Source organism: Homarus americanus, unplaced genomic scaffold (assembly GCF_018991925.1).
Source record: "Homarus americanus isolate GMGI-L3 unplaced genomic scaffold, GMGI_Hamer_2.0 scaffold31050, whole genome shotgun sequence".
Lineage (NCBI taxonomy): Eukaryota > Metazoa > Arthropoda > Malacostraca > Decapoda > Nephropidae > Homarus > Homarus americanus.
Window position 1 is genome coordinate 117,867 of NW_024730958.1, and position 26,618 is coordinate 144,484.

General features: G+C 39.9%; 2 protein-coding genes and 2 long non-coding RNA genes across 7 annotated transcripts in view; 2 read left to right on the forward strand and 2 right to left on the reverse strand.

The window, feature by feature from the left end:
* Positions 1 to 3,048, forward strand: part of LOC121867403 (FMRFamide receptor-like) — a 114,058-nt gene extending 111,010 nt beyond the window's left edge. For all 3 annotated transcript variants that reach the window (XM_042367316.1, XM_042367318.1, XM_042367317.1), the window contains one exon: positions 379 to 3,048. In XM_042367316.1, the coding sequence (XP_042223250.1) occupies positions 379 to 1,002 (624 nt within the window). In that variant the 3' untranslated portion in view covers positions 1,003 to 3,048. The remainder of the gene's footprint in view (positions 1 to 378) is intronic.
* Positions 3,024 to 5,172, reverse strand: LOC121867404. The gene is made up of 2 exons (XR_006089148.1): positions 3,281 to 5,172; positions 3,024 to 3,245 (listed from the first exon to the last, which is right to left on the reverse strand). It is a non-coding gene; the product is annotated as an uncharacterized LOC121867404 (long non-coding RNA).
* A 6,113-nt stretch (positions 5,173 to 11,285) lies between these two features.
* Positions 11,286 to 11,654, forward strand: LOC121867396 (basic salivary proline-rich protein 3-like). Its single transcript, XM_042367310.1, has one exon. It carries the CDS (start codon positions 11,286 to 11,288, stop codon positions 11,652 to 11,654), a length of 369 nt encoding a protein of 122 aa, XP_042223244.1.
* Positions 11,655 to 17,347: 5,693 nt separating this feature from the next.
* LOC121867402 lies at positions 17,348 to 24,973 on the reverse strand. 2 transcript variants are annotated; one of them, XR_006089147.1, is made up of 3 exons: positions 24,774 to 24,973; positions 18,993 to 19,131; positions 17,348 to 17,437 (listed from the first exon to the last, which is right to left on the reverse strand). It is a non-coding gene; the product is annotated as an uncharacterized LOC121867402 (long non-coding RNA). The 2 variants fall into 2 exon arrangements; XR_006089146.1 differs by having other exon boundaries at positions 24,824 to 24,969.
* Between the last annotated feature and the right edge of the window lie 1,645 nt (positions 24,974 to 26,618).

Below are 26,618 nucleotides of genomic sequence, written 5' to 3' on the forward strand. Positions count from 1 at the left end.
TGTTCCTTCTGCTCAGGCAAGAGGGATTATACCCACGTAGTTCGCACACTCAGTAAAAAGAGTTTCCTCAGTAGGGTTGGTAGGCATGGTTGTGAGCATTTCTTTATCTATTACGGTAGGCCTACTTTATTTATTTCATTCTAAATATAAAATTAGTTCGTTGTGGTGTGATTGGTGAGTAACAGTATGCCTCATGAGTACTAAAACCTTTAAGGAAACAGTTCTTATATTATTTATCTACCTGAGGTCACTGCTGTATTTATGATAGATTTAATTCGACAGGAAAATTCTTAATCCGACTGTTGATTTCTACGCCTTTTGATTACCTGTTTATAATGATACTTTATGGAAGTATTAAAATACATCTTGTAATTTCAGGTCCGGGCAGCCAATCACGAGCGCCAGCAGCTGAGTCGACTACAGCGGAAGGAGATTGGTCTGGCAGTGATGTTGCTGGTCGTCGTCACGGTGTTCTTCGTTTGCAATGTTCTTGCCTTCATCATAAACGTCTTGGAGCTTCTGGACATCACCATTGCTGAACTGACGATGTCCAGTAACCTCCTCGTCACCATTAACTCGTCCGTTAACTTCATCATCTACTGTATCTTCGGACAGAAGTTCAGGAAGTTGTTTTTGAGGATGTTTTGTTCGGGTTTCCTGTTTTGTGCCAGGGGAAGGGACGCATCCCTAGACTCGGCAGCCTACGGCAACAACAGTATTTACGGAGAATCTCGAACCTTGACCAACGGCAAGATGACTCAGACTATTCGACTGTCTTCTTGGAACGGATCACACCAGTCAGGTCGATCATTACACCCGCATGACATCCACGGTCACCACGGCCACTCCTGCAGCGGGACTTCCTGGCGTGCCTCTCGCTACTCCAGCATACCCTTAGGAGACTCCTCCACGCCTAGGACAGCCTCCACTTCCTTCACCCCCTCTAGAAGCCCATCATTAGTGCCCCAGCGCACCCCTTCAGAGAATGTCCACGTCCTCTGAATAAAGGACACAGCATCTTAACGTGTCGCAAAGTTTACATATCAGTTGTGGTGGCACAAACACTTTACGCTGTACACTTTTGGATGCCGGTTTAAAAGTTTAGAGAAGACAACTTTCTCATGTAGCATGAACTGTATTCCTCTATAGAGAGCTGTGAACTTACAGAAAAGAGTCTCCTTAATCCATTAATTTCCCTATTTTTTTAAAGAATGAACTCTGTAGACATATAAGTGTGACATTCTGTGGTGCTCTGTGAAACAACCTCCATGATTAGTCGGGCTGATGTGGGTGATGCTCTTGACCTCTCAGGTTAGGTTGTCAGTTCTTCAAGATTTCCTCCTTCTGAAGTGTCGATCTCAGTAGCACACCTCGGCAGTACTCTGGGTACATCACCTCATTATGAAATGTTTCCTCAGTAGATAGGTAACATGATTTCTCAGAGGCTCTACAAATAGTTCCCCAGCATGAGGATCCCCAGAAAACTGAACCAGAATATAGGTGGTGGAAACAGGGGCATCTAAGGGAGGGGAAACAACTGATAACAACTTGGGGAGGATATGAATATGAAGCCTGGAAAAACCTGAAAGAAGTGAAGCATGAAGCCTCCATGATATAACTTGAAACAAAAACAAATTACAGTGAAGAGGATAAAAAATAAGAGCTGTATGTGTCTAGCTAAGAGAACCATCAAAGAAATGAATCACAACTTCCAAGGCTGAGGACAAATATGAGGTACTTTCAATCTATACCTCTCGTCCACCCTAAACCAGTGGAGTGGTTCTTCACCTAAGACCCGGATTTGTTGACAGTGAAAACATTCCTAGTTGCTTAGTGACTCATGATCGTGTGTTGCTATGAGTGTGACATACTGTACATAGAAAGCAATTACACAGATACTCAGAAGTTTCAGTAAAAGACGCTACCGTGTGTGTCTGCAGTGAACCAAACAGGAAATGTAAAGACTTATTTCATATTTACATAGACAACAATTCAGTCATTCCAAGGTTTTTCTAGAATTTTAGCATTTGTTTTAGAAAGGCCCCCCCCCCCAAAAAAAAAAATTATCAAGCTGTCCTAAGATCATACAACCAGAAATATTATCAGCATGTTTCGAATGCATTTCTGTAATTGGTGATGAGATAACCTGTACCCTGCAAGCCAGAAGCAACACTACCAACAGCTGTAATGGAGAACGACAAACACAGCCTAATAATGTATGTGGAGAAACTATAAGACTGAAGAAATAGGAGAATATTATCCTTCGTATGTTTATGGCGCCTACACTCCTGGTGACGGCTGCGTACTAATGTTAATGTAAGCATAATTAACACACAACATGTACAGTATAATTATCTCCATTCCTAAACCTATCATGTTTGTCTTATTTGTATAATGTGATAATCCCAGAGAGAAACGAAGTGAAATTATAGAATATGTCTATTAATCTAGTCAAAGTTGAATGAGATTGTAAAGAACTAAGACAATATTAAGTGGAAATTATTAAACAAAATAAATAAAAACACTGTCAAAGTAAAGTAACCTGAGGAAAATACTTTGAGCTGTAATACTGTGGAGAGGACTGAGGCTCCACACCATTACATACAAAGTAGTTTTGAGAGAAGTGAAGGATGACGAACTAGTAATAAATTAAACCTTAAATGCATGTCAGTGTTTAGTATGTCAAGAGATAACTAAGGGTGTGTGTGTGCGTGCATGTGCTTATGCCCTACATAATATACTGTATTTGATAGCCAATATCCTTACCTGTGCTCACACTTGAGGTTATTGACAATCACTGTTAACTTAAAGATGTACTGTATGTGGGGCCATGTTGACCACTTGGATCCCATCATAGTTGTAAGTGAGCATTAAAAAAAAAAAGTATATATATATTGTATAGATATAAGATTGAAAAGTTGTAAGTGTGGTGGGGCAGGTAGAGCAAGACTTACCATGTGTATGTGATGAAGTCTGTGTTTATTGTTGCTGGAAGGTGATCCATGTTAATGTATAAAATGGTCTCTCTCTCTCTCTCTCTCTCTCTCTCTCTCTCTCTCTCTCTCTCTCTCTCTATAAAAACTTTACCATGGGTCACTCTCCTTAAGAGATATATACCTGTAAACCATGAAAATAATATCAACTACAGCTTCAGTTAAACCTTTCCTTGAGAGGTACGATTTGTTCTCATGAAGAGGAACACCTCTTCTCAGGAGGTACATGTGTCCTCAGGAGGTACATGTGACCTCAGGAGGTACATGTGTCCTCAGGTACATGTGACCTCAGGAGGTACATGTGCCCTCAGGAGGTGCATGTGTCTTTAGGAGGTACATGTGTCCTCAGGAGGTACACTTGTCCTCAGGAAGGACCTAAGTACCTGCTAACTATGAAGAAAGGAAAGTACTAACTTCCTTTATTGTTTTAAGTCACTTTCCTATTATCACTTCCCCCTACTTTCTAACCTTCCACTCTGATGTGGTTACCTTACTGTCCACACACCTTCCATAAGCTTTGTAATAAAAGTCTCTATTTTACTATGCCCGATATATTGCCATAGTGTAACGCATTATACTAATACCCATGCATTGCAGACTTCCCATTTATAATGAACACAATATTATTCACTAAGGAAAATTCTTCAGCCGATTCAACTTAATATCAAAATCACTTCCTCACAGTGACAGCATACAGTATATATACACTGCCTGACCAACACAGTTTGTGACATAGGTTGACAAAAGTGTTTGCAGCTTCTACTTCCTTAGCGATTCCATATTCAGTATTTCTAGTGTAATTATGAATTAATCTACATTTTTCTATTGTAAATTATATTGGGATAAGGGGAGAGGTAATATACAAACTATTACATGTTTTAATTCTTGATATTGAAACTCTTTGGAAGTCTCATCTAGCATTAAACTCTCACCACTATACTGTGACAAGTATAACCATATATTATACACTAATGTCCACATTTAGCAGTGTTTATTAGGGACTTGAAGTGAGTTGTGGCAATGGGACCGACCGAGTGTGTGTGTGTGTATCAAGAACAGCCTCGGTCCCCAACTCCCTACCCAACACTACTGACTGACACTCTTCTTATATTTTGATGTGTCATATATGGTCAAGTTCCTCCACTTGTTAGCTTTCCCTCAATTGGGTCGAAATTTTTGGTTATCGTTATGTCTTCATTTGCCGCAAACCGAAAATTATGACGTAAAAATTTTGTATTTCATAATTACGGTTTTTATTCTTCTTCTTTCCCTTCATCTTAACATTCTCTTGTGATATCATTCTTACTGTAACATCATTCTTAATCCCTGAATCTCTTTATCGTCTTCTCCTGTTATCTTCCTTGATACTATTACTCTGCTGAAATGATGTTTTTGCTTTAACCTGTATAGACAACTATCCCTATGTAATATCATCACTACATACTACCTTCCAAAGTTCTTGTTACACGGCAAACATTTACCCTCACCGTCACCTTGGCGTACACCAAAGATCACCTTCAGTAGTCTTTATTGTTGACGAAAAAGAAGGCTCGATCTCTGCCAGTAAGGTTTCAGGTCCCTTGCACATAACCCTGTCCTGCACCACCTTAATGTAGACGTTCGTAGTTATATCCAACATCTTCCAGTTCCCTGATCCGCCAGGTAACTGTTTTACGTTTGACCAACAACTTGTAGATATTTTGTCTAACTCAAACATGTGGAAAGTAAATGATCAGCATGTTCAAAAGAATAAGAAAACATGGAGAAATGAAGACGAGATTCTCCTACACAAAGTACCTCAGGGGGGACAAGATACGACTTGAAGATGTAATGGATAAATCCATAACTAAGGAGCCTGGAGCAGGATGACACGCCCGGCCCAGGGGGGAGGTGGGGAGACATTCCCCTAGGGCCGTTTACCTTACTCGCCTCATCCTACTCCGGACTACCACACTGGGGGATACGCTCTACAGAGAACATAGATCCTACAGATACCTAACTGTTAGCCAAATTAATCTGTTAACTTTTATTGACGAAACGCTGAAATATAATTAATATTATTTACACTAAAATTATACTTTTTTAATGATGGCAGTTCTTACAGTAACATAAGCACCATTAAGGTTCAGATGTTAGGAGAAGATCATTACTAGTGTTGATAAGATAGTTCCAGATTTCTACATATTGCCACACTTACAGCTTTAAGGCTTCATTTTATAATACAGCATAAGTATCACAGAATCGAGCATTACGTCTCAAGGTAATGCGTGTGAACGAGGCTTCTCAGTTTGCCTACGACACCTCACCTGATCAACATAGTAAAATAAGGTTAATATTCTCACTTCCATCTCCAACATAGTTAGAATATAACCTATAATCAAGAGTCCCTTATGGCAGCAAGTGTCCAGGTCGCTCGGTCTTAAAAATCAAAAGTTGTGCTGTGTCGTTAACAAGAAACAGGAGGTCGAGCCCTTCTTTTTCCTTCAGAGGACAACCTGATCCCCACCCCTCTCTCATCACCAACACACCTGACATTTCTCATCACCAGCACACCTGACAACCACTCTCATCAACACATACCTGACCTCCACCTCTCTCATCAACACATACCTGACCTCCACCTCTCTCATCACCAGCACACCTGACCACCTCTCTCATCACCAACCCACCTGACCTCCACCTTTCTCATCACCAACCCACCTGACCACCTCTCTCATCACCAGCACACCTGACCACCTCTCTCATCACCAGCACACCTGACCACCTCTCTCATCACCAACACACCTGACCACCTCTCTCATCACCAACACACCTGACCTCCACCCCTCTCTCTCATCACCAACACACCTGACCTCCACCCCTCTCTCTCATCACCAACACACCTGATCTCCACCCCTCTCTCTCATCACCAACACACCTGACTTCCACCCCTCTCTCTCATCACCAACACACCTGATCTCCACCCCTCTCTCTCATCACCAACATACACACTATGTGGGTACTAAATGTGCTACAGTGTGAAGCTTTGGATGTACACCATCATAATACCCAACACACAACTCACAGTGTACTTGTACTTAGTGGACTCGCTCACTGTACAATTGTTTTCAATAGAAGATGTAAAAATAAATAGTGTTTTATTTCCATCTACAGTATACTTCAAAGCAAAATAAAAGCTGTCCACACGAAGGCTATAAAATGTTGTTCACTTGGTATTCATTCTAAGGGTTGTCTTATGATGATAAAACCTTGATTCTGCTGTTGGACTGTTAAGCTTGTAAGCTGGAAAAGCTATTCATGGAAGTAGAGAAATGTGAGGGGCAGAAAGGTTTTCGTGCACATGGGAAGCAACCAGATATGATGGAACTCGTGTGGAAAAATGTCCCATGCTGAAAGTATAAAGTGTAAGGGAAGAGGAAGGTAAGGGAGATAAAAAGTCAATGATCTGGAAGGAAAATTAGGAAGAATGAACAAGAGACAATTAGCAATAGAAAAGAACAAATCAGGCATAAATGTTGTAATTATATCAAGTAAACAAGAAAAATGCTCGTGACACAGACGAGTTCATGTGAGTCGGTGACATAGGGAGGGGAAATTGGTACTTCAATCCCCTTTGGGACCCAGGAAGGGAATGGAGGATGGAACAGGTCACAGTACAAGGCATGATAAAGGTAAACCTATTAGCCACACGTTGAGGGTAAAGTGGATGTCGATACTTTCTTCCTGATATCAGAGTAGGATATTAAGTACTCTGGATAACGAAGATATGTTGCACTGAAAGTCAATTACGTACGAGTAGTAAAATGAGGAATCAAGGAAGTCAATAAAAATGTGGTAATAGGAAGGGCAATAATTTACTTTAGTTATAGCTGTCGGTTTTTCTTTGGTTTACCCTTTTAATAAATTTTAATTAAAATTTTCTGTGTTTAATGTGATTCTTACGTTTAGTATCTTCATTTCTTTATTCTTTTGATTCATTTAATAGTTTCTGTTCCTCCCTTATCATCCCTGTACACAGAGCAGAGTCACAACGGATATCAACGGAGTGAGAATTAATTGTAAACTCTTGGAACAACCTGCCAGAGTGATGTGACAGCACTGAGTGTGAGCCAGGGCTCCCGTTTATCCGTACCTTGCTCTTCCATATGTGCTGATTGGTTAACTTCTTGCACTGTGATTGGTTACCGTTTGACATCACAAAACCATTTTCTTTTTGTCAATACAGGAAACAGGAAATGTGATACCGTGCAAAGTAAACTAATGAAAAAATACAATTTACTTTAGTATTTGTTTCTCTTATAGTTTAAGATAGAAATGATTAATGTTTATTCCTTAAGTGAGAAACTGTCATATATATCTATTCTAGAAAGCTTAAATAATCCATCTATATGCCTGTACTTCCATTTTCTCAACTATATTTTGCCAAAGTTGAATAACTTAAACCTTCTTTTCCAACATCAAGAACCTTCAATACAAGTATTGCATAAAAAATACAGTGATCTTTACCGTGATGTATTGTGGAGTTACATGAAGAGAGATGGAGTGAACAGGATCTCAAGTATAGCAAATATAGATCCTGAAGACAACACAGAATTCCTCCCCCTTAATCAGATATACCTTGGGATAGAAGTTCCTGGTCTCCTCCAGTCTGAAGAGTATAGGGACAGGAAAGACATGATAGAAGATGTGATGAATAGATGCAGGTAATTTATGATTATATCTTGCAAAGAAATTAAAAAAAGGTTTCCACTTGGTAATGAACCTATACAGATGTGTTTTGTATTTTCAGTAGAATTTTTTTTAAATGAGCAGTTGAGGGTGACAATGCCTTCAATGTTACCGTTAATGAACACTTTCCCTAGAATATCTCCCACGAACAAACAGCAGTTGGATAATGAGTGGAGAGCCATTGACAACATAAAATTTCCAGACTATATGAAAAATCAGAGAAATACAGAGCTATTCTACAAGGAAATGTCAAGTATGAAAGATGATTTTGGTGAACCATATTTCCGTGAGCTGCCATACTTTACTCTGAAGATATTGTCATTGCCCACATCAAATGTTGATGTAGAAAGAATCTTTTCCAAGGTGAACCTGACCAAAACTAAGCAAAGAAATATTCTTTCTACACAAACTTTAACATCTCTAATCATTCCATCTGAAATGGTTCTCAAATGTGGAGGATGTGTTTCATACGAGCCAAGTGAAAATTGGATTCGGTTTGTAAAAAATCCTAATGATTAATTGTAAATACCATGTACTGTAATATCTATTGTTTATTACCTTTGTATTTCATTACAAAATGTGGAAATATATGCACAATTCGTTACAAATTTATTTTTTTCTAAACCTTATTACTTCTTTTTTTTATTTCATACCAAAATAAAACGTATTTCATTATCAATAAATATCGTCTTTGAATATTTTCTATTTATTTCCTGTTTAATTAAGTTACTCAATAATTTTACACGTTTTCTCTTATGTGACGTATGGCAACTGGCCGATGTGAACTAATCAGCAACACTGACGTTTACTACAGCTACCCCGGGCCAGAGTGATCATTCGTAATCATGGAGGTGGAAACTTTTTATTTTCTATTTTTTTGGAAAGAACACCAAAATTCAGTGCATGTCTATCAACCATCCTAGAAATTCGGATGTATAGTTATTCATGAGATATAGAGTGATCATCACCACGCCCGGGAACTAGACCTTTGCAACTGAAATATTGTAGTCAAATTTATAATGTAAGGCGAGTGAGTTCTGTTGCGGTCTTGAGGGTCACGCTGAATTGACATTTAGCTCAGAGCTAAAGCTGGAAAAGCGGTCACCAGGTGCTGGGTACAAGGTGTGGTCTACACTTCACTAACTCTATAGAAAACAAGACATGCAAAGAAAACGGGCCGCCCCTCTTGGAGTTCGTCACGTCACTTGTGTCGACACATCATACAACAACACACCTGCCAAACACCTGCTCAGTTTTTGGGTGTTTATCCCAAATTAAAAACAGGGGTGATATAACTTTCCATCGCTGGGCGAAGGATAAAGAACTGAGAAGGTGGATTCACTTGTGCAAGGGGAAATACTTTATAAATGCTGAAAAAGCCCTAATATGCAGCTTCTATTTTGATACCAGTGTGTTTGAGAAGAACTTGAAATATAAACTGCTTATTGTACCAAGAAGAATTATAAGGATTAAGAATGGAGCTATACCAGTATAACAACTGCCATGTTTAAAGGGTAAGCTTATATTATTTCAGCTACAACGTAAAAATTGGAGAGTTATAACACAATGTAGTCAACCTATAAGTTTTAAATCATCTTCATATACATAGTATTACAAATGCAGATTATCTTTGCTGTAAAAACACGTTAGTTTTCACTTCCCCCAAAAATGTCATTTTACGTCAAAAATAATTCCTGGCCTAATAACTTGCATTTCGATACTTGGGTTCATACAATTAATTTTGTTCAAATTTCATACAAAGGTACTACTTTATGTACTGATTGAGGGTCTGGGTTCACAATAAAAAATAGAAGAGTAATTCAAGATATTTAGAAGTCCATTACGCTATAATCTTAGTCCTTGTGAGACCTTAGGAGTCCTTGCGAGACCTTGTGAGTCCTTATGAGACCTTAGGAGTCCTTGTGAGACCTTGTGAGTCCTTGCGAGTCCTTGCGAGTCCTTGCGAGTCCTTGCGAGTCCTTGTGAGACCTTGCAAGTCCTTGTGAGACTTTGCGAGTCCTTGAGAGACCTTGTGAGTCCTTGTGAGACCTTTATATTCTAGTCCAATGATTGTTGGAACTGTCTAGTTCAGTGCTGGGTTTGTTCTATGTATCTGAAGCAGGTGTTGCTCATGGGTATTTTGAACCAAGTCATAGTGTAGGGTGTAACCGTATGGCTGGTCACTTGGCTCCCTTCCTCTGACCCAGTTGGTCACCTGCTACCTGTGAGTATTCCATATTATTCATTATCATTTTTGGTTTATGGTTCCTATGGAGTTATCTATGTTTTAAGGGTGCCTTGTGTAATGTTTGTTAATTAATATGTACACTATGTTCAACTTAATGTGTATGAATTGTGCAAATATAATAGCATGTTGACAGTTACTACTAAAATAATTAGTCACTACTGTATTCTAAATGTACTGTATTGTTGCAGGTTTTTCTTCATGGTCACATTGGTGGGAACTGCTGCACTCTTAGTCTTGTATGTCAGCACGCCAGCTAGGACACTGTCAGCCCTAGCCTCTGTGCTGTTCCTACCGGGTCCATTACCAAGTACCTGTGCCGGTTAGGATGATACTTACTCTCCTGCGAAGTTGTTGAGAAGACGCCAATTTACCACCTGTGCCGTGTGGATATACAAGACCCCACGTTTGACGGACAGTGTCGATCCTCCCGACAGTTGTTCCGACCGGCAGTCCAGCACTTCCATACCCTCCATGTTCATGTCTTCATACCGATTATCAGTGTAACTACTTGTAAATAGACATCTTTTGTTACAAATATCCATAATCTTATTCAATATCCTTGGTGAAAGCGGAAGTGTTCCACCTGACAGTAATCTTTAAAAGAATTAGACGACGTTAACATTTAAACCCTCGACATTCTTATTTTAACCTGTGTGTCCTTATCAGTCCTTGTGAGACCTCATTAGTCCTTGTGAGACCTTACGAGTCCTTGTGAGACGTTATGAGTCCGTGTGAGTCCTTTTGAATCCGTGTGAGTCCTTGTGAGACCTTGTGAGACCTTGTAAGTCCTTGTGAGTTGTTGTGAGACTTTGTGATTCCTTGTGAGTCTTTCTTAGACCTTGAGATTTTTGTGAGTCCTTGGGAGACCTTGTGAGACCTTGTGAGTCCTTCTGAGACCTTGTGAGTCCTTGGGAAAACTTGTGAAACCTTGTTAGTCCTTTTGAATCCTTATGAGACCTTGTGAGACCTTGTGAGACCTTGTGAATTCTTAAGATGCCTTGTGAGTCTTTGTGAGATCTTGTGAGTCCTCATGAGCCCTTGTGAGTTCTTGTGAGACCTTGTGAGTTCCTGTGAATCCTTGCGAGATGATGTGAGTCCTAATGAAACCTCTTGAGCCCTTGTGAGTCCTGGTGAGTCCTTGTGAGACCTTGTGAGTTCTAGTGAGTTTTTGTGAGTCCTTGTGAGACTTTGTGAATCCTTGGGAGTGCTTGTGAGACCTTGCGAGTCCTTGTGAGTACCTTGTGAGACCTTGTGATTCCTTGTGAGACCTTGAGTAGGGCGCCGGCAGCCCCAGGAACCCTCCCTCAAGCGGCGGCATGCCCCGGGACCCTCCCAGGGACAGCGGCGTTCCCAGCTGCCCTCCCAAGGGCGGCGGCGCTACTAGAGGCCCTACCAGGGTTGGTGGTGCCCCCAGGTGCCTTCCCAGGGGTGGTGGCACCCCCAAAGCCCCTCCCAAGGGCAGTGGTGCCACCAGGAGCCCTCCCAAATGTGACGGCGCTACTAGAGGCCCTACCAGGGTTGGTAGCGCCCCCAGGTGCCTTCCCAGGGGTGGTGGCACCCCCAAGGACCCTCCCAGGGGCGGTGGCGCCCCCAGAGGCCCTTCCAGGGGCGGAGGTGCCACTAGGGGTTCTCCCAGGGGCGGAGGCTCCCCCATGGGCCCTCCCAAAGGCGGAGGCATCCCCTAGGGGTCCTTATTAGTCCTTGCAAATCCTTGTGAGATCTTATGAGTCCTTGAGACCCTTTGAGACCTTATAAGTCCTTGTGAGTCCTTGTGAGTCCTTGTGAGACCTTATTAGTCCTTATTAGTACTTTTGAGTCCTTATGAGACCTTGAGAAATGTTATGAGTCCTTGTGAATCCTTATGAGTACTTATTAGTCCCTATGAGTCCTTGTAAGTCCTTATTAGTCCTTGTGAGACCTAATGAGTCCTTATAAGAACATAAGAACATAAAAATGGAGGAAACTGCAGCGGGCCTATTGGCCCATACTGGGCAGTCCCATTTACACCCAACCCCTTTTGCTCATATATCCATCCAACCTATGTTTTATGCTATCCAGTGTATTCGAGTTAATGATGATGATTGGTAACGTGTTCCATTCATCCACTACTCTGTTTCCAAACCAATGTTTGCCTATTTCGTGCCTAAATCTAAATTTGTCTAATTTAAAACCATTGTTACAAGTTCGCTCCTGGTTGGATAGTTTGAGTACCTTTTTAATGTCCCCTTTGTTTAGCCCTGACTTCCATTTGTACACCTCTATCATATCGCCCCTTACTCTACGTCTCTCGAGGGAGTGCAAATTAAGATGATTTAACCGGTCTCTGTACTCAAAGTTCCTAATGCCCGGGATTAGTCTTGTCAATCTCCTCTGAATTCTTTCTAGGGATTCTATATCCATTCTGTAATACGGTGACCAGAATTTAACTGCTTAATCCAAGTGTGGTCTCACAAGCGCAAGATATAGTTTTAGGATGACCTCGCTAGTCTTGTAACTAACACTCCTCTGTATGAACCCAAGTACTTTATTAGCCTTGTTTCGAGCAAATACACATTGTTTACTTGGCTTAGGATTCCTACTTATCATTACTCCTAAATCTTTCTCGCAGTCGGATTCTCAATAGCATCGTTGTTCATCTGGTATCTGGTTTCCCTGTTTACATCTCCTATACTGAGTACTTTACATTTGTCCACATTGAATTCCATCTGCCATTTTTCAGACCATTCGAAAAATTTGTTTAGATCTTCCTGTAGTTTTGCGGAGTCCTCGTCAGATTTAATTAAACGTCCTATTTTAGTGTCCTTGTGAGACCTTGAGTAGGGCGCCGGCACCCCAGGGGCCCTACCAGAAGCAGCGGCACCCTCCGGGGCCCTCCCAAAGACAGCGGTGTTCCCAGGGGCCCTTCCAGGGGTGGCGGAGATCGCAGGGGCCCTGCCAGGAGCTGTGGGGCTCCCAAGGGCCCTTCCAGGGGCGGCGGCTGTCCCAGGAGCCCTCCCAAGAACGGCGGTACCCCAAAGAGCCCTCCCAAGGGCAGTGGCGCCCCTAGGATCCCTCCTAGGAGCGCCACCGCCCTTAGAGGGCCATCCCAGGGGCACTCCCAGGGGCAGCAGCGCTCTTGGGGTTGGTGGCTCCCAAAGGTGGCGGTGTCCCCTGGTGGCCTTTCAGATGTGGTGGCGCCCTGCCAGGGGAGGCGGTGTCCCCAAGGGCCCTTGATTTCGAATATAAGGTCCATGATTCGAATGCAGGGTAATTAGTGGTTTTAATGATGCTTGGAAAATTAATGAAATTTTTCAATGTTAATTACTGGTCAACTATGGGTTTCCAAATTGTGATTTTGGTGTTAAAGTGTTATTCTGCAAGTACTTAAATAGTTAAACCTCTTAAATTTCATATCGGAGAGAAGAGTATATTTTGGTCGAAAAATTAGTAAGGTGTAAGGCTTACATTTTCGACAGTTTGGGCCCAAAATTAGATTTTGTTGAAAATCACATTATAGATACTCCTGAGCATGCTGATTTCCAATATATGCTCCACGATTCGATTGTGGGGTAATTAGGGGCGGCGGCGCTCCCAGGGGCCTCAAGAAGGGCGATCGTCACTTCACAAAAAACAAATAGACCAACAGTAAGGAGGCATATTATATGTCCCAACGAGACGAAGAAACTGCGTTAATTGAGACTGAATGTGAGAAGGACCTAGGTGTGTATGTTGACAATGAGCTGAAGTTCTCGGGCCATTGCGAGAGGAAGGTAAATCAGGCAACTAAATTATTAGGTCTTATATGAAGGTCGTTCAGATATCTAGATCGTCCGTCCCTCGTAACAATCTTCAAGAGTGAAGTGCTTCCTCATCTGGAGTACTGTCACCCCGTCTGGTCCCCGAGATATGCTAGGGACTGTCAGTTGACTGAAAATGTTCAAAGGAGGGCCACCAGACTGGTGCCTGCACTACGGCACCTCAGCTACCCTGATAGATTAGAGCGCCTAAAATTGCCTAGCTTATACAGTACTGTACTACAGAGATTTAATTGAGGTGTATAAGCATCTCAAAGGGCACTATTCAGTCGAGTGCCCTTACCTGGAGCTGACGGACGCTCGTCCCACAAGAGGTCACAGCTCAAGGTTGAAGAAGCCGCAAGTCCAGAAACTGTGAGGGGTTAACTTTTTTGGAGTGAGAGTTGTGAACTCTTAAAACAATCTGCCAGTGTTGTGATGGCACAGAGTGTGAGCTTTCAGGACCAGACTTGACAAGCACTGGAGCAGGTTCAGGTACATTCAGGAGCCAGTGCGTAACAGACGTGACCGATCGCCCAAGGAGCTAACGAGCCAATCAGTGGTGAAGAGGATAAAAGTAAAAGTGAAAAAGTATGTTAATGTAGTGTAGTTATGTTTGTTATGAAGATATATTTATGCTAAAGCTGCCTCCCAAAAGCTAGGAATGCTATACAGGTGCTGTAGCTCCTTCACTCCTGAGCAGTTGCTTCAAGTTTATAAGGGATTCATTCGTCCTAACTTGGAGTACTGCTCTCATATCTGGGGTGGCTCGTTTTCTGTCCAACTGTTAGATAGGGTGGAATGAGAGACATTTTGTCTTATTAACTCTCCTTTAGTCGACAATCTCTCTTCCCTTTCTCTTTGCTGCAATGTTGCTTCACTCTCTCTCTTTTACAGGTACTTTAACGGGCAATCTTCGGTGGATTTGGCAGTAGGCTCGTAACACCGGTCTTGCCCGAGGTGCCCACTGTTTCTATGTAGATGTCGCTCACACCAGAATAACCTGTTATAGTACATCTTTCTTTCCTCACACAGCCAAACTGTGGAATGCTCTGCCTTCTTCTGTGTTTCCATACTCTTACAATGTCTCGCTTCAAAAAGCTGGTTTTCAAGCATTCTACATAGAGTAACACAGTCTTTTTTTCTACTTTTTAAATTTTAATTTTTTTTGGTCTATAAAGTTTGCCCCCCCAGGCCCCATTGTGAGAGAGTTGATGATCTGTGTCCGGTGGGCTATTCCCCATAAAAAAAAAATATATATATATATATGAGGAAGCTTTACTCCCTTTTCTCGCCAGTGTCTGATATCACGGATTTGGTTTAAAATCCACATACAGTAAGTATGCTATAACGAACGGATTCTACTACGAATATTCCTATAACGAACGGTTTTACCTATAAAATTGAGAATGCTATAACGAACGAAACTCCTACAACGAACATTATTTAATTTTTTTTTTTCTAATTTATTGTTTTTTTATTACAAATATTAATGATATTCTTTATTTCAGGGGTTTATATGCATATTTATGCACTTTTTTACAATTTTTACAATTTTATATTATATTTTTCAGTGTTAAGTGGTTGTATTTGGGGGCCTGGAACGGATTAATCCTATAACGAACGAATGCTGTAACGAACAAGGTTCTAGAACCAATTAGATTCATTATAGCATACCCCACTGTACTGTACTAGGTACATACAGTACTTCTGAGAGTGCTGTTTAAGAATCTGCTGTCTGCAATTTGATATTTGTATACAGTAATTACTTGTCCAAATGACATCAAAAAATTTAAATTACCTTTCAAACGCTAATTACTCGTTGCCTATGGTTTTCAAAGGGTTGGCTGATTTAAACCAATGGTTGAAACCAAACAAAAAAAATGTTTTTTAATCTTTGCTTTTTTGTTTGGTTTTAATTTGTTTTTCTTTGGAAAAGCATATGACACGTGTTATGTGGGAGGCATTACAAGTGTATGGGGTGGGAAGAAGACTATCATATGCAGTAAAAGCTGGGCAACAGTAAGAGTAAATGGGACAGAAAGTGAAACGTTTTAAATAAATGTGGGTGTTAGAAAGGGATGTGTTATGTCTCCATGATTGTTCATATATACATTGATGTGAACTATTATACACTGGTGAAATTTAAAATAATAAGCTTTCTTACAGGTCTGCACACACCTCACATCCTGATTATAAGGGAGCCAAGTTGCCACTGTTCAGTATAACTGGTGACTGCTTCTGTTTATGGTTGGTCTCTGAGCCTCTAGACTCTAATGTGTTCAGATGATGTATTACTGTATATAGGTCCTGGGGAACCAAGTTGACACTGACCGTCTCCCTCTCTCTCTCCCTCTCTCCTTCTCTCTCTCTCCTTCTCTCTCTCTCCAACTGTACTTAAATGAATTCTTTAAGACTTTCAACTGTAAAAGGAAAATAGTTTTTTCATGCATTAATATGAACTTATTTTTTGCCTTTAAACATGTAGGAGGAGACTGGATGACTGATCAAGGCTTATGTTTGGCCTTTGTACAGTGAGTTTTTGAGATGAAAAAGACTATAAATGATTGCTAAATCATCCTGAATGTAATGCTTATGATTAATAGCATATTAAAGAGTTATTAAAAGGGCTAAAAGTACCTCAAGCTTATTAAAACCAACATAATGGCATAATATTTTTTTTAAAGAAAAACCAATGGTCTTTGCCAACCATGACTTTTGGTAACCTATTAATAAAGATGTAAAATAAGAAGCATTAATTTGTTTTTCATTTTTGTTAACCTAATTATACAGCTATAAAAGTCTCATAAGGTGAAGTGAGCTGAGGTGAAGATACTTGAGGTGGAGCTGAGTGGGGTGGATATACTACATGATCCTTAAAAACACTACAGTACAAGGCTCACAAAAACAGGACAGGACAGTATATATATTCCCACCAGAGGCTAGGAGTTTACTGACCTTGGGAAACATTAATATAAAAATTGGAACTTTTGTCCTTCTTTGCACCTTAACTGGGGGTTTTGTCCAGCACTCATACATCCAACCATTGACATAATAAATATGTACATTTGATGGTACACAAAATTTTCATGACTGGGTATAAGTTATATTTTCCTATACTTGTATGTTCAAAGATGAAAAAAAATTTTTTAATTGCCCCTATGCTCTTTCAAATGATGCTTGAAATTATTGAACATGTCAAATAAATTAATAACATGTTCAATAAACTCTACTGAAGAGCTGTTGCTGGTAGTTCACCTAATGGGATAAAATTCCATAGCAAAAATTCTGAGAGGATTTGTGTAGAGATTTACTCCTGTCTGAAACCCTGATGGTAAAAGTGCTGAGCTCAAGTGTATTAAAATAAAGTTGTAACAAGTTATATAATTTCTTTTTAACTGTAAATAATAAAGTAAACAAAATTAGGTAAGAAATCAAAATGTTATATACATCATTGGCGCTTCTTCAAATAAAAGTCCTCTAAACAGTAATATACTAACATGGTATAATTTGGTAGCCACACTATGTCACTAAACTTGCAAAACATTTTAACATTCACTTACCTTTATCCAGTGTGTGTATGGTGGCAGTTATAGCCTGGCTGTGGACAAACTTCTGTGTCCATCAGCATATCTGGGGCACTACTATCCATCTTATTTTGAACACTTGTAATTTAAGTCATTATTGTACATCAACTGAAAAAGAAAATGAAAATACCTGTAAATCATAGAAAGTATTTAAAGTTGATCTTAAGAATTTACTGTGTACATAAACTTTAATGTAATTCTAAGTACAATAACATTAATGTATGATCTGTTTCTTAAAATCATCGTCATCATCATCTATGAGTTTTAAGTGGCCGTAGGTTCATGAACGGGGCTAATTGGCATACCAATACATCCTTGAACAACTCAAAATGAAAATGTACAAATCATACTAGCTACAGTATATAACACTTTAACAATCATACTAGCTACAGTATATACAGTACAGTTGTACCGCTTACGTCAATGAACGGTCGTAAGTGAAAACCTAAGTAACAACAGAACATAAGGATTATTCAATAGAGACTGAATCCACTTTTGACACACAACTATGTTGTAGTAAAAATTTTATCTTAACTTTATATGGTATGCACAACAATTAATAATTAAGAGAATATCAATAATATTGGTTTTTAACACTTGCATTAGTAGAAAGATGCTGGTGGGGGGGGTTGTTGTTTTTTGTCAAACCCTCAAGCTTGTTATCTCACTATAACATACACTGCAAAGTTCACTGCAGCACGATAATGATAAACGCGTTAAGGAAACCAAGTAGGCGGGTAATACAGTACACTTTAACAAATAATCAACACAAATGTACCTATACAGTATGTTCTCAATAATATGCTTCAGAAGAACTTGTTTGAAGGATTCTAAATTTACTGGTGTAAGGATCTGAAAAGTTAAAAAGTTCAATGATCGTCAACAGAAAACACCTGCAAATTGATTATACAGTAAACCCTCGATAACTTGGCATTTGATAACTCGGAATTTCATATAACTTGGCATGGATATGGTCTCGGAATGTATTAGTATAACTCGGGAAATGCCGAGATAAATAAAATTATCTGGGAAAATCTAAGCATATCTTGTCACCTGCATCACCTACCATGCCGGTGTCACCTACCATACCTCTGTGTCACCTACCATACCTCTATGTCACCTACCATGCCTCTATGTCACCTACTACGATACTTCATTCTTCGCCTGCAGTGCTGGCAAGTGTTACTTTTTTTACATTTAGTAATTACATGCACACATGTATGGATCGATAATTTTTTATTGTTGTATTTTTGTATGATGGTTTATGGCATTGCCAACATAATATTTTGTAATAAAAGATGTATATAACTGTCTACTGCTCCATTTTACACATGTATTACACTCCAGAATTTCCATAATAACACTTTTGCATAAATCATTAGGTTTTCCCTATAAATACTTAATTTTCACAACAAATAATATAACACTAACACTCATTAATACACAGTAAAGAAATTAATGTGCCATATTCAGTAAATACACTTGGACATGAAATTAAAAATTAGTGTAAATTGTACTGCAAATTTAATTTTTTCATGGGTAATTAAACATTCGTAAAGAACCAGCCCAAAATTTACTGCGGCTCTCAGGGGGTTAAAGAAAAAATATTCCTGACAGAAAATAATTAGTGTACTGTATAATATATGAACTGTAGATTTATTACCTTCCAAATTATGAAGAATATGACCATTAGGTACTGGTCACGGACAAAATGGTCACTGCGTATATGTGTGGAATATTGCTGGCGGAAAGTTTAATCCTTATGACAAGCAATGTTCAAGCACCTCAACCAAACCAAGAACCTAGAAATAAGACAAATAAATCAGTATTTTGAATACCAACTATGATATAAAAAATAGTTTAGTATTTTATTAAAAGTATTAAATGAACTACAGTACACACATTACTCTGGCCTACTAAAAAAAAGAATAATTACAAATAGATAGCCAAGCATATTTTAAATAAGAACTGTAAAGGGGAATAAAAAATATAAAAAACCGTAACTAAAGGTAAAGGTGGACAACATAGTTAGCAGTAGAAAAATCTTATGGATTTTAACTAAATTTCTGGAGATACTAAATGCACGATACTTAACATAAAAATGGAAATACTGTAAACATGCACAGAACCTAACTTAAAATTACCTAACTTCTTCTCTGTCAGTTCTCTGCCTCATTTTGAACACTTGCACATCCTGCCATGTTGACAGATGAACTCTTGAAGACAGACTTCCTCCTCCACCATCAGAGATAACTTGTGAAATGATAAAGAACAACCCGCACAGGGCCTGAGAACTATGTAGTTAGTGTCAAGATGGAGAGCTTGTCTGTCTCTCTGAGTCTGTCCCCTTGTGGAAGAACAAAAAGTGCAGAGACATACAGTTCACTTAGAAACCAATTATAATCCAAAGAAATTGGGGATATGTATCCAAACCTTTAAAATGGGACTCGAATCCAATTACATGCAGTATTGTATAGGATTCTCGTCATTTAAATGCAGAATAGGTTTAAGAACCTATTCCAAAAAGAAAAACAAAATCAAAGGGATTTGCACCGACAGAACAGAAAAGAACCAGGAAAGTGAAACTTACAACATGAAAAAATGAAGAAAAAAAGACAATGAAGCCATTATTTATGGTAATAAAATCTGAGATGTGATGCACCATTGTTTATTTTAAAGATAATCAATAACGGATTCAAAATTTATTAGTTTAACAATGGCCATAAACACGCGGCACCATAAGAGAATTATCGACAGTAATCTCTTCGCTTACAAAACACGTAGCGACCTGGGTTAAGATGCAGTAAAGGTTGACAATGGAACTTCGTATTTATATAGGGGGATTTACTGATTTCACACAGGAACTTACATTTTGGCAGGAGACACTGTTCACAACTTTACATCTGACTCACACGAGCATGTTCCACCAATCGCCGTGAGTCTCGGTGTCATGTGACTCTGTCCCACCAATCAGCATTGCTCTCAGTGTCATGTGATACTCCTGCACATCCTCTGAGTTTTGAATTTTAGTTGGCTAGTCGCAAAATGGCTTCTCTCTGAACAGGTTGTTCTCACTAAGCTTGGCAAATCATTCATTGCGTATTTGAAAATGGAGCTACAGTACTTCCATTGACTTTGTAAGGCTCATGGTATTCTGCCAACCTCTGTGAAGTGCTATAGGCAATCATGCACAAAATATAGAAAGATTGTGTAAGGATATCATGTGTTGGTGTTTTGTGCCAACAATTAAAAGGAACATTACTGACAATATTTCACTCTGTACATGTTTCAAGCCAAACACTGTACAGTACAATGATCACAAGACTATACTCCTACAAATAGCATCATTTTATCCTCTAGCAGTCTCCTGGCTAGAAGGCTAGGTCAGGTTCTTCTGGTTTCTCTGATTAGGAGGTTTCGTTTTGATTTTTTTTGCAAGTTTTTGCCCCACAATTCCCTCGAGTTCAAAGTCCTGGCCACTGTGTGCAACCAATATTATTGGTAATTGGGGGGCGAAATCTCCATAATGGCTCATTTCCAATGTAAATGAAGGACAGATTCACTTGAAACACCACAAAATACACCAAAAAACTTATTTTTGTTAATACAGGTACAGTAGTTTCTGTGGTCGACCTTTTCCAAATCTTTACCGAGACCTGAAATGACTGCCAAATGCTCACTCTTTTTCTGCTTTCTACCCCCACAATTTCCCTATCTTTCATGGTCTGCCCACTACAGGTTATTTACTTTTATTTTACTTTACTTTTATCCTCTTCACCACGGATCGGCTCGTTAGCTTCTTGGGTGATCAGTTACGTCTCTGTTACGCACTGTTGGCAAGTACTGGGCATGCACCGGCTCCTGAATGTATCTGAACCTGCTCCCGTGTTGGTCAAGTCTGGTCTTGAAAGAGCTCACACTCGGTGCCATCACAACACTCTCTGACAGTTTGTTTTAAGAGTTCACAACTGTTACTCCAGAAAAGTTACCCCTCACACTTTTCTGGGCTTGCGGCTTCTTCAACCTTGAGCCATGACCCCTTGTGGGGCGAGCGTCTGCCAGCTCCAGGTAAGGACACTCGACTGAGAAGTGCCCCTTGAGATGTTTATACACCTCAATTCAGTCTCCCCTTGTCCATCTTTAGTATAAGCTAGGCAATTTCAGGCACTCTAATCTCTCAGGGTAGGTGAGGTGCCGAAGTGCAGGCACCAGTCTGGTGGCCCTCCTTTGGACATTTTCAATCAACTGACAGTCCCTAGCATATCTCGGGGACCAAACGGGGTGACAGTACTCCAGACAGGGAAGCGCTTCACTCTTGAAGATCGTTACGAGGGACAGACAGTCTAGATATGTGAACGACCTTCTTATAGGACTTAATAATTTAGTTGCCTGATTTACCTTCTTCTCGGTGTGGCCCGAGAACTTCAGCTCATTGTCAACGTACACGCCTAGGTCCTTCTCACATGCAGTCTCGATTAATGTAGTTTTTTCGTCCCGTTGGGACATATGATATGCCTCCCAGGGGGAGCCTCTTACACTTCGTGACATTGAATCTCAGCAGCCATTTCTTCGACCATTCTTGAAGTTCACAGAGATCCTTCTGCAGCTCTTCACAGTTTGCTTGGTTCTTAATTTCCTGAAATAACTTGGTTTCATCAGCAAACATTTGCATGGAGGAGAGTACAACGTCAAGCATGTCATTTATGAAGCAAACAAACAACCCCGCTTGTGACGGTTACACATTGATGATTTCGTGCCATTAATCACCACATATATTGCTTACGGTCATGGAGAAAATCTCCAATCCACATTAGGTCATTTCCCCGAATACCGTACCCTTCCAGTTTAATTTTTAACCTTTCATGGGGTACACTGTCAAAAGCCTTGGAAGAATCTAGGTAAATATTGTTGATATTACCACCCTGTTCCAGAATATGGGTCCAAATATCCAGTACCTTAAGTACTCGTGTTAAGCAGGAGCGCCCCGGCATAATTGTATATAGAGAAAAAATATAAAATAAAATTAAGGAAAAAGTTGTATCATTTTTTTAGTTACGATCACCCATACAATAACTGTGTAAAATATGAACAAATTATAAAATGTAGTGGATACAGGTACAGCAGGTGTAGGTAAAACAATCACATAGGATATTGGTAAGGCAGCTGTATTGACTGACTAGTAAGCAAAAAGGATATCAAAATAGGTTAGCTTAAAAGGATATTAAAATAGGTTAGGTTAAAAGGATATTACAATAGGTTAGGTTAAGTCTGGTTTGGTTAGGATAGATTGATCAGAAAGAAGGCCATCTTAGTCACTATCATTGTTTAGTCTGCCCACCACACATGCGCATTAGGCTGCCATACCAATAGACATCGACGTTTTGCACACAGCTACCGTACCCGTATCCTGTGCCATAACAACACCTTCGGGTACTAACCATCTCCTCCACTTTTACCCTATAACTTAACTAGTTATGGCTTAAAAGAGATAAGTTTTCTCATCATGAAAATTTAATATTACTGTACTCATAAAAATTAAATAGCATACTGGATAATTATTTGGAAGGTGACCATCCGCTGTTTTACACTGAAAATAGGGTTAAAAATACCCAGTTTTTACTCATTTTATTAAAGGATGCTGTATTATGTTAGGAAAAAATATAAATACCTCTATCTTAACTTGGCTATATCTAGAAGACTAAGCACTTACACAATGAATACAACTGAAAGTAATCAGCGTACAAAACCATATCTAAGAACACCCTCATAATTACCAAACCTCTGACGGCCAAGATACATTGTTCACATCTACCCCGACAGTAATTATTGACAACTGACCCGTCGCCGACTTTTTCATTGAAACAGATTTTTAAAATGCTGAAACTATACTGTGTTAAATTATGATGAACATTTGTAGTTTTGGCAAATGCGTTAAAAAGTGGTTATTTCTAAATTAAACCTAACCTAACCTTAGTTGATAAGAAAAAAAAGCAGCTTCTGGTAGCATTGTTATAAGAGCTTACCAGCCTAACCAAAGAAACCTACCTAACTTCCTGGCTGTTAGGCGCCCCTGGCATATTAAGCAGAAAGAACTTACTATGAAATGGTGTAATTTTAATTTTTTTTATGGACAAGAGAACAGCCACCCATCACAAGTGGCTCATAGACGTACAATGAGCCACCTGAGCAAGATGAAGTAGTGCAGTTAATGCGCGCCTAGGTGCCTAATTATCTACCAAACGAACCATTTTCAAATTAAATGATTATCATATCAGAATTTACCGATGAAAATATTTTAAGAAAATTAACATCAAAACAATTAACGCATCGGTGGGTTAGTCGTCAATATTAGCCAAAAGGGGGTAAATTTGCATTGTCACACCATTCACTTCTAGCAAGTAAATAAATATAATTTTCTAGTGTATTTGTGTGTGTTTAGACCGAATATGACCTTCATTTTTGGCGGAAATTAGCCTTTTTTTTGCGATTTTTTTTCGCTTGACGATTTCCGAAAAAAAAGTGGCTAAGCAACTAAAAAATAAAAAATAAAAAACACTAGAAAAACAAAAACCTAACCTAACTTAACTGACTCTCACCATATGATGGAATCATTTATTTCTTACCTTATTGGCCTGGTTCTTGTTCGTCGTTGCATTCTGGGATTCTTACCCAACGTCACACACGTTGGTCTTTGCGATATTTACATTCCGTCTTGCTCTTAGTACACTTTACTGAGGTTGGAAAAACACCACGCGATTGAAAAAATGCTATAGTTTCTACGTTTTTTTTCTCCGACAACTCGCAATCAGCTCCATATCCTTTACAGTACGTGCCATCCATCGCAGACCTCCATGGTCGGAACTGAACTTGAATTTCAAAATATGAGACCCAAAATAAAACGAGAGAGACAGGCAGTGTTGGGTGGGAGGCAGACGCTAATGGCTGGAGGTTAATGTAAGAAATATAAATTTTTTTGGAAGAGCTATCTCCGTTATTAAACATTTCCGCAGGTAATGTAATAGATGAAAATTATCTTAAAATTAGACGTCTTATTCGAATATGATAATAGATTAGTGGTAGGAATGAACGGTGTGTAAATGCAATAATACCCAAAAGGGAATAGAAGTGAAGGTAATCATCATACAAAACTATAAACAGTTTCCATAATTACCGAACCGCTGATGGCCACCAGTCGCATATTAGCTGCATATTGTATTGACCCAAAACACTAGGCTAAAAATTACATACGTATTTATGCTTTACTTTATCTTCTTCGCCACTGACCAGCTCATTAGCCACATGGATGGTCGGTCATGTCTGTTACACACTGTTGGCAAGTACTGGCTCCTAGAAGTATCTAAACCTATGCCAGTGTTGGTCAAATCTGGTCATTACAACAGCTTAAAACTCTTATTTAATAATAATTCACTTCAGTTTTTCTTACCTTTTGGAAAATTGTGGAATTTAAGGTCGCGGCAGTTAATTTTCACTCACCTGCATACAGTACTTTTCTTCTATGGGGGTCATTGTCAGTTATGGTAATGGAAGGTTTGAGGTCTCACGTACAGTACTTGTCAAATTTGTAAACCGAGCCAAGCCTCCTAGGGTCATGCAGAGTTGCCAAAATACCGCATTACCACACGTTTTCTTTATAGGCAGATGTGACTAGAGGAAATGGGTTTCCTTGAGTAACTATTTCAATTTGAGTTTTGGTATAGTCGTAGGATGAAACAAGTTGGATACACATTATTAATTTATTATTATTATACATGAAGCGTACAGCCTTGATGAATATTACAAATACAAACAAAATAGTTATTGATATCAGATATATAATAATACATATGTACAACTGAAAATAAATCTATACTGTAAAAATTTATTTTCTTCGCCACTGATCGGCTTGTTAGCCACTTGGGCGATCGGTCACCTCTCTGATTACTTTTCCTTTTCATTCATCTTCTTCACCAAAAGATCGGCTCGCTAGCAGCCCGGGCGGTCAGTCACGTCTCTGTCACGCACTGTTGGGAAATACCGGGCATGCACCGGCTCCTGAATGTACCTGAACCTGCTCCAGTGTTGGTTAAGTCTTGTCGTGAAAGAGCTCACACTCGGTGCCGTCACAACACTCTCTGACAGATTGTTCCAAGAGTTTACAACCCTCACTCCGAAAAAGTTTGCCCTCACGGTTTTCTGGACTTGCGGCTTCTTCAATCTTGAGCTGTGACCCCTTGTGGGGCGAGCGTCCGCCAGCTCCAAGTAAGGGCACTCAACTGATTCGTGCCCCCTGAGATGCTTATGCACCTCAACTAGGTCCCCCCTTGCCCGTCTGTAGCATAAGCTAGGCAAGTTCAGGCGCTCCAATCTCTCAGGGTAACAGGTGCCGAAGTGCAGGCACCAGTCTGGTGGCCCTCCTTTGAACATTTTCAACCAACTGACAGTCCCTAGCATATCTCGGGGACTAGATGGGGTGACAGTACTCCAGATGGGGAAGCACTTCACTCCTGAAGATTGTTACGAGGGACGGACCGTCTAGATATCTGAACGACCTTCTTATAAGACCCAATAATTTATTTGCCTGATTTACCTTCTTCTCGCAATGGCCCGAGAACTTCAGCTCATTGTCAACATACACACCTAGGTCCTTCTCACACACAGTCTCAACTAGTGCAGTTTCTTCATCCCGTGACATTGAATCTCAGCAGCCATTTCTTCGACCATTCCTGGAGCCCACAGAGGTCCTTCTGCAGCTCTTCACAGTCTGCTTGGTTCTTAATTTCTCGAAATAACTTGGCGTCATCGGCAAACATTTGTATGGAGGAGTGTACAACGTCAGGCATGTCATTTATGAAACAAACAAACAACAGCGGGCCCAATACACTGCCCTGTGGTACCCCACTTGTGACAGGTACAGATGACGATTTCGTGCCATTAATCACCACACACTGCTTGCGGTTTCACAAATCTTATCATATCCTGCATAGGTTGAAATTTCACACATTCCCTCTGGCTTTTACTGCCTCGGAAACATGAACCAAAGCTACTTGTGTTGAATTTGTAGTTTGTTTCTTTGCTTAGTTTTAACGTGACCCACCTTTTAAAACATCCTCCCCGCGTCTGCATTGGAAGTTGGAAGGGCCAGCAGATCAAGGACAAATTGTGGAAATACGGAAAATGCTGGTTCATCATCCTCATTTTTCCAGTTTACGTAATCCCATGAAAAATGTTTCGGTGTTGTTTGTTTGATATCATCTGGGAGAGACATGTTGTGCAAATGCCGCCATTCATC

Coding starts and splice junctions, on each gene's coding strand:
- LOC121867396 (XM_042367310.1), top strand. CDS start 11,286: ATGCCCCGGGACCCTCCCAGGGACAGCGGCGTTCCCAGCTGCCCTCCC.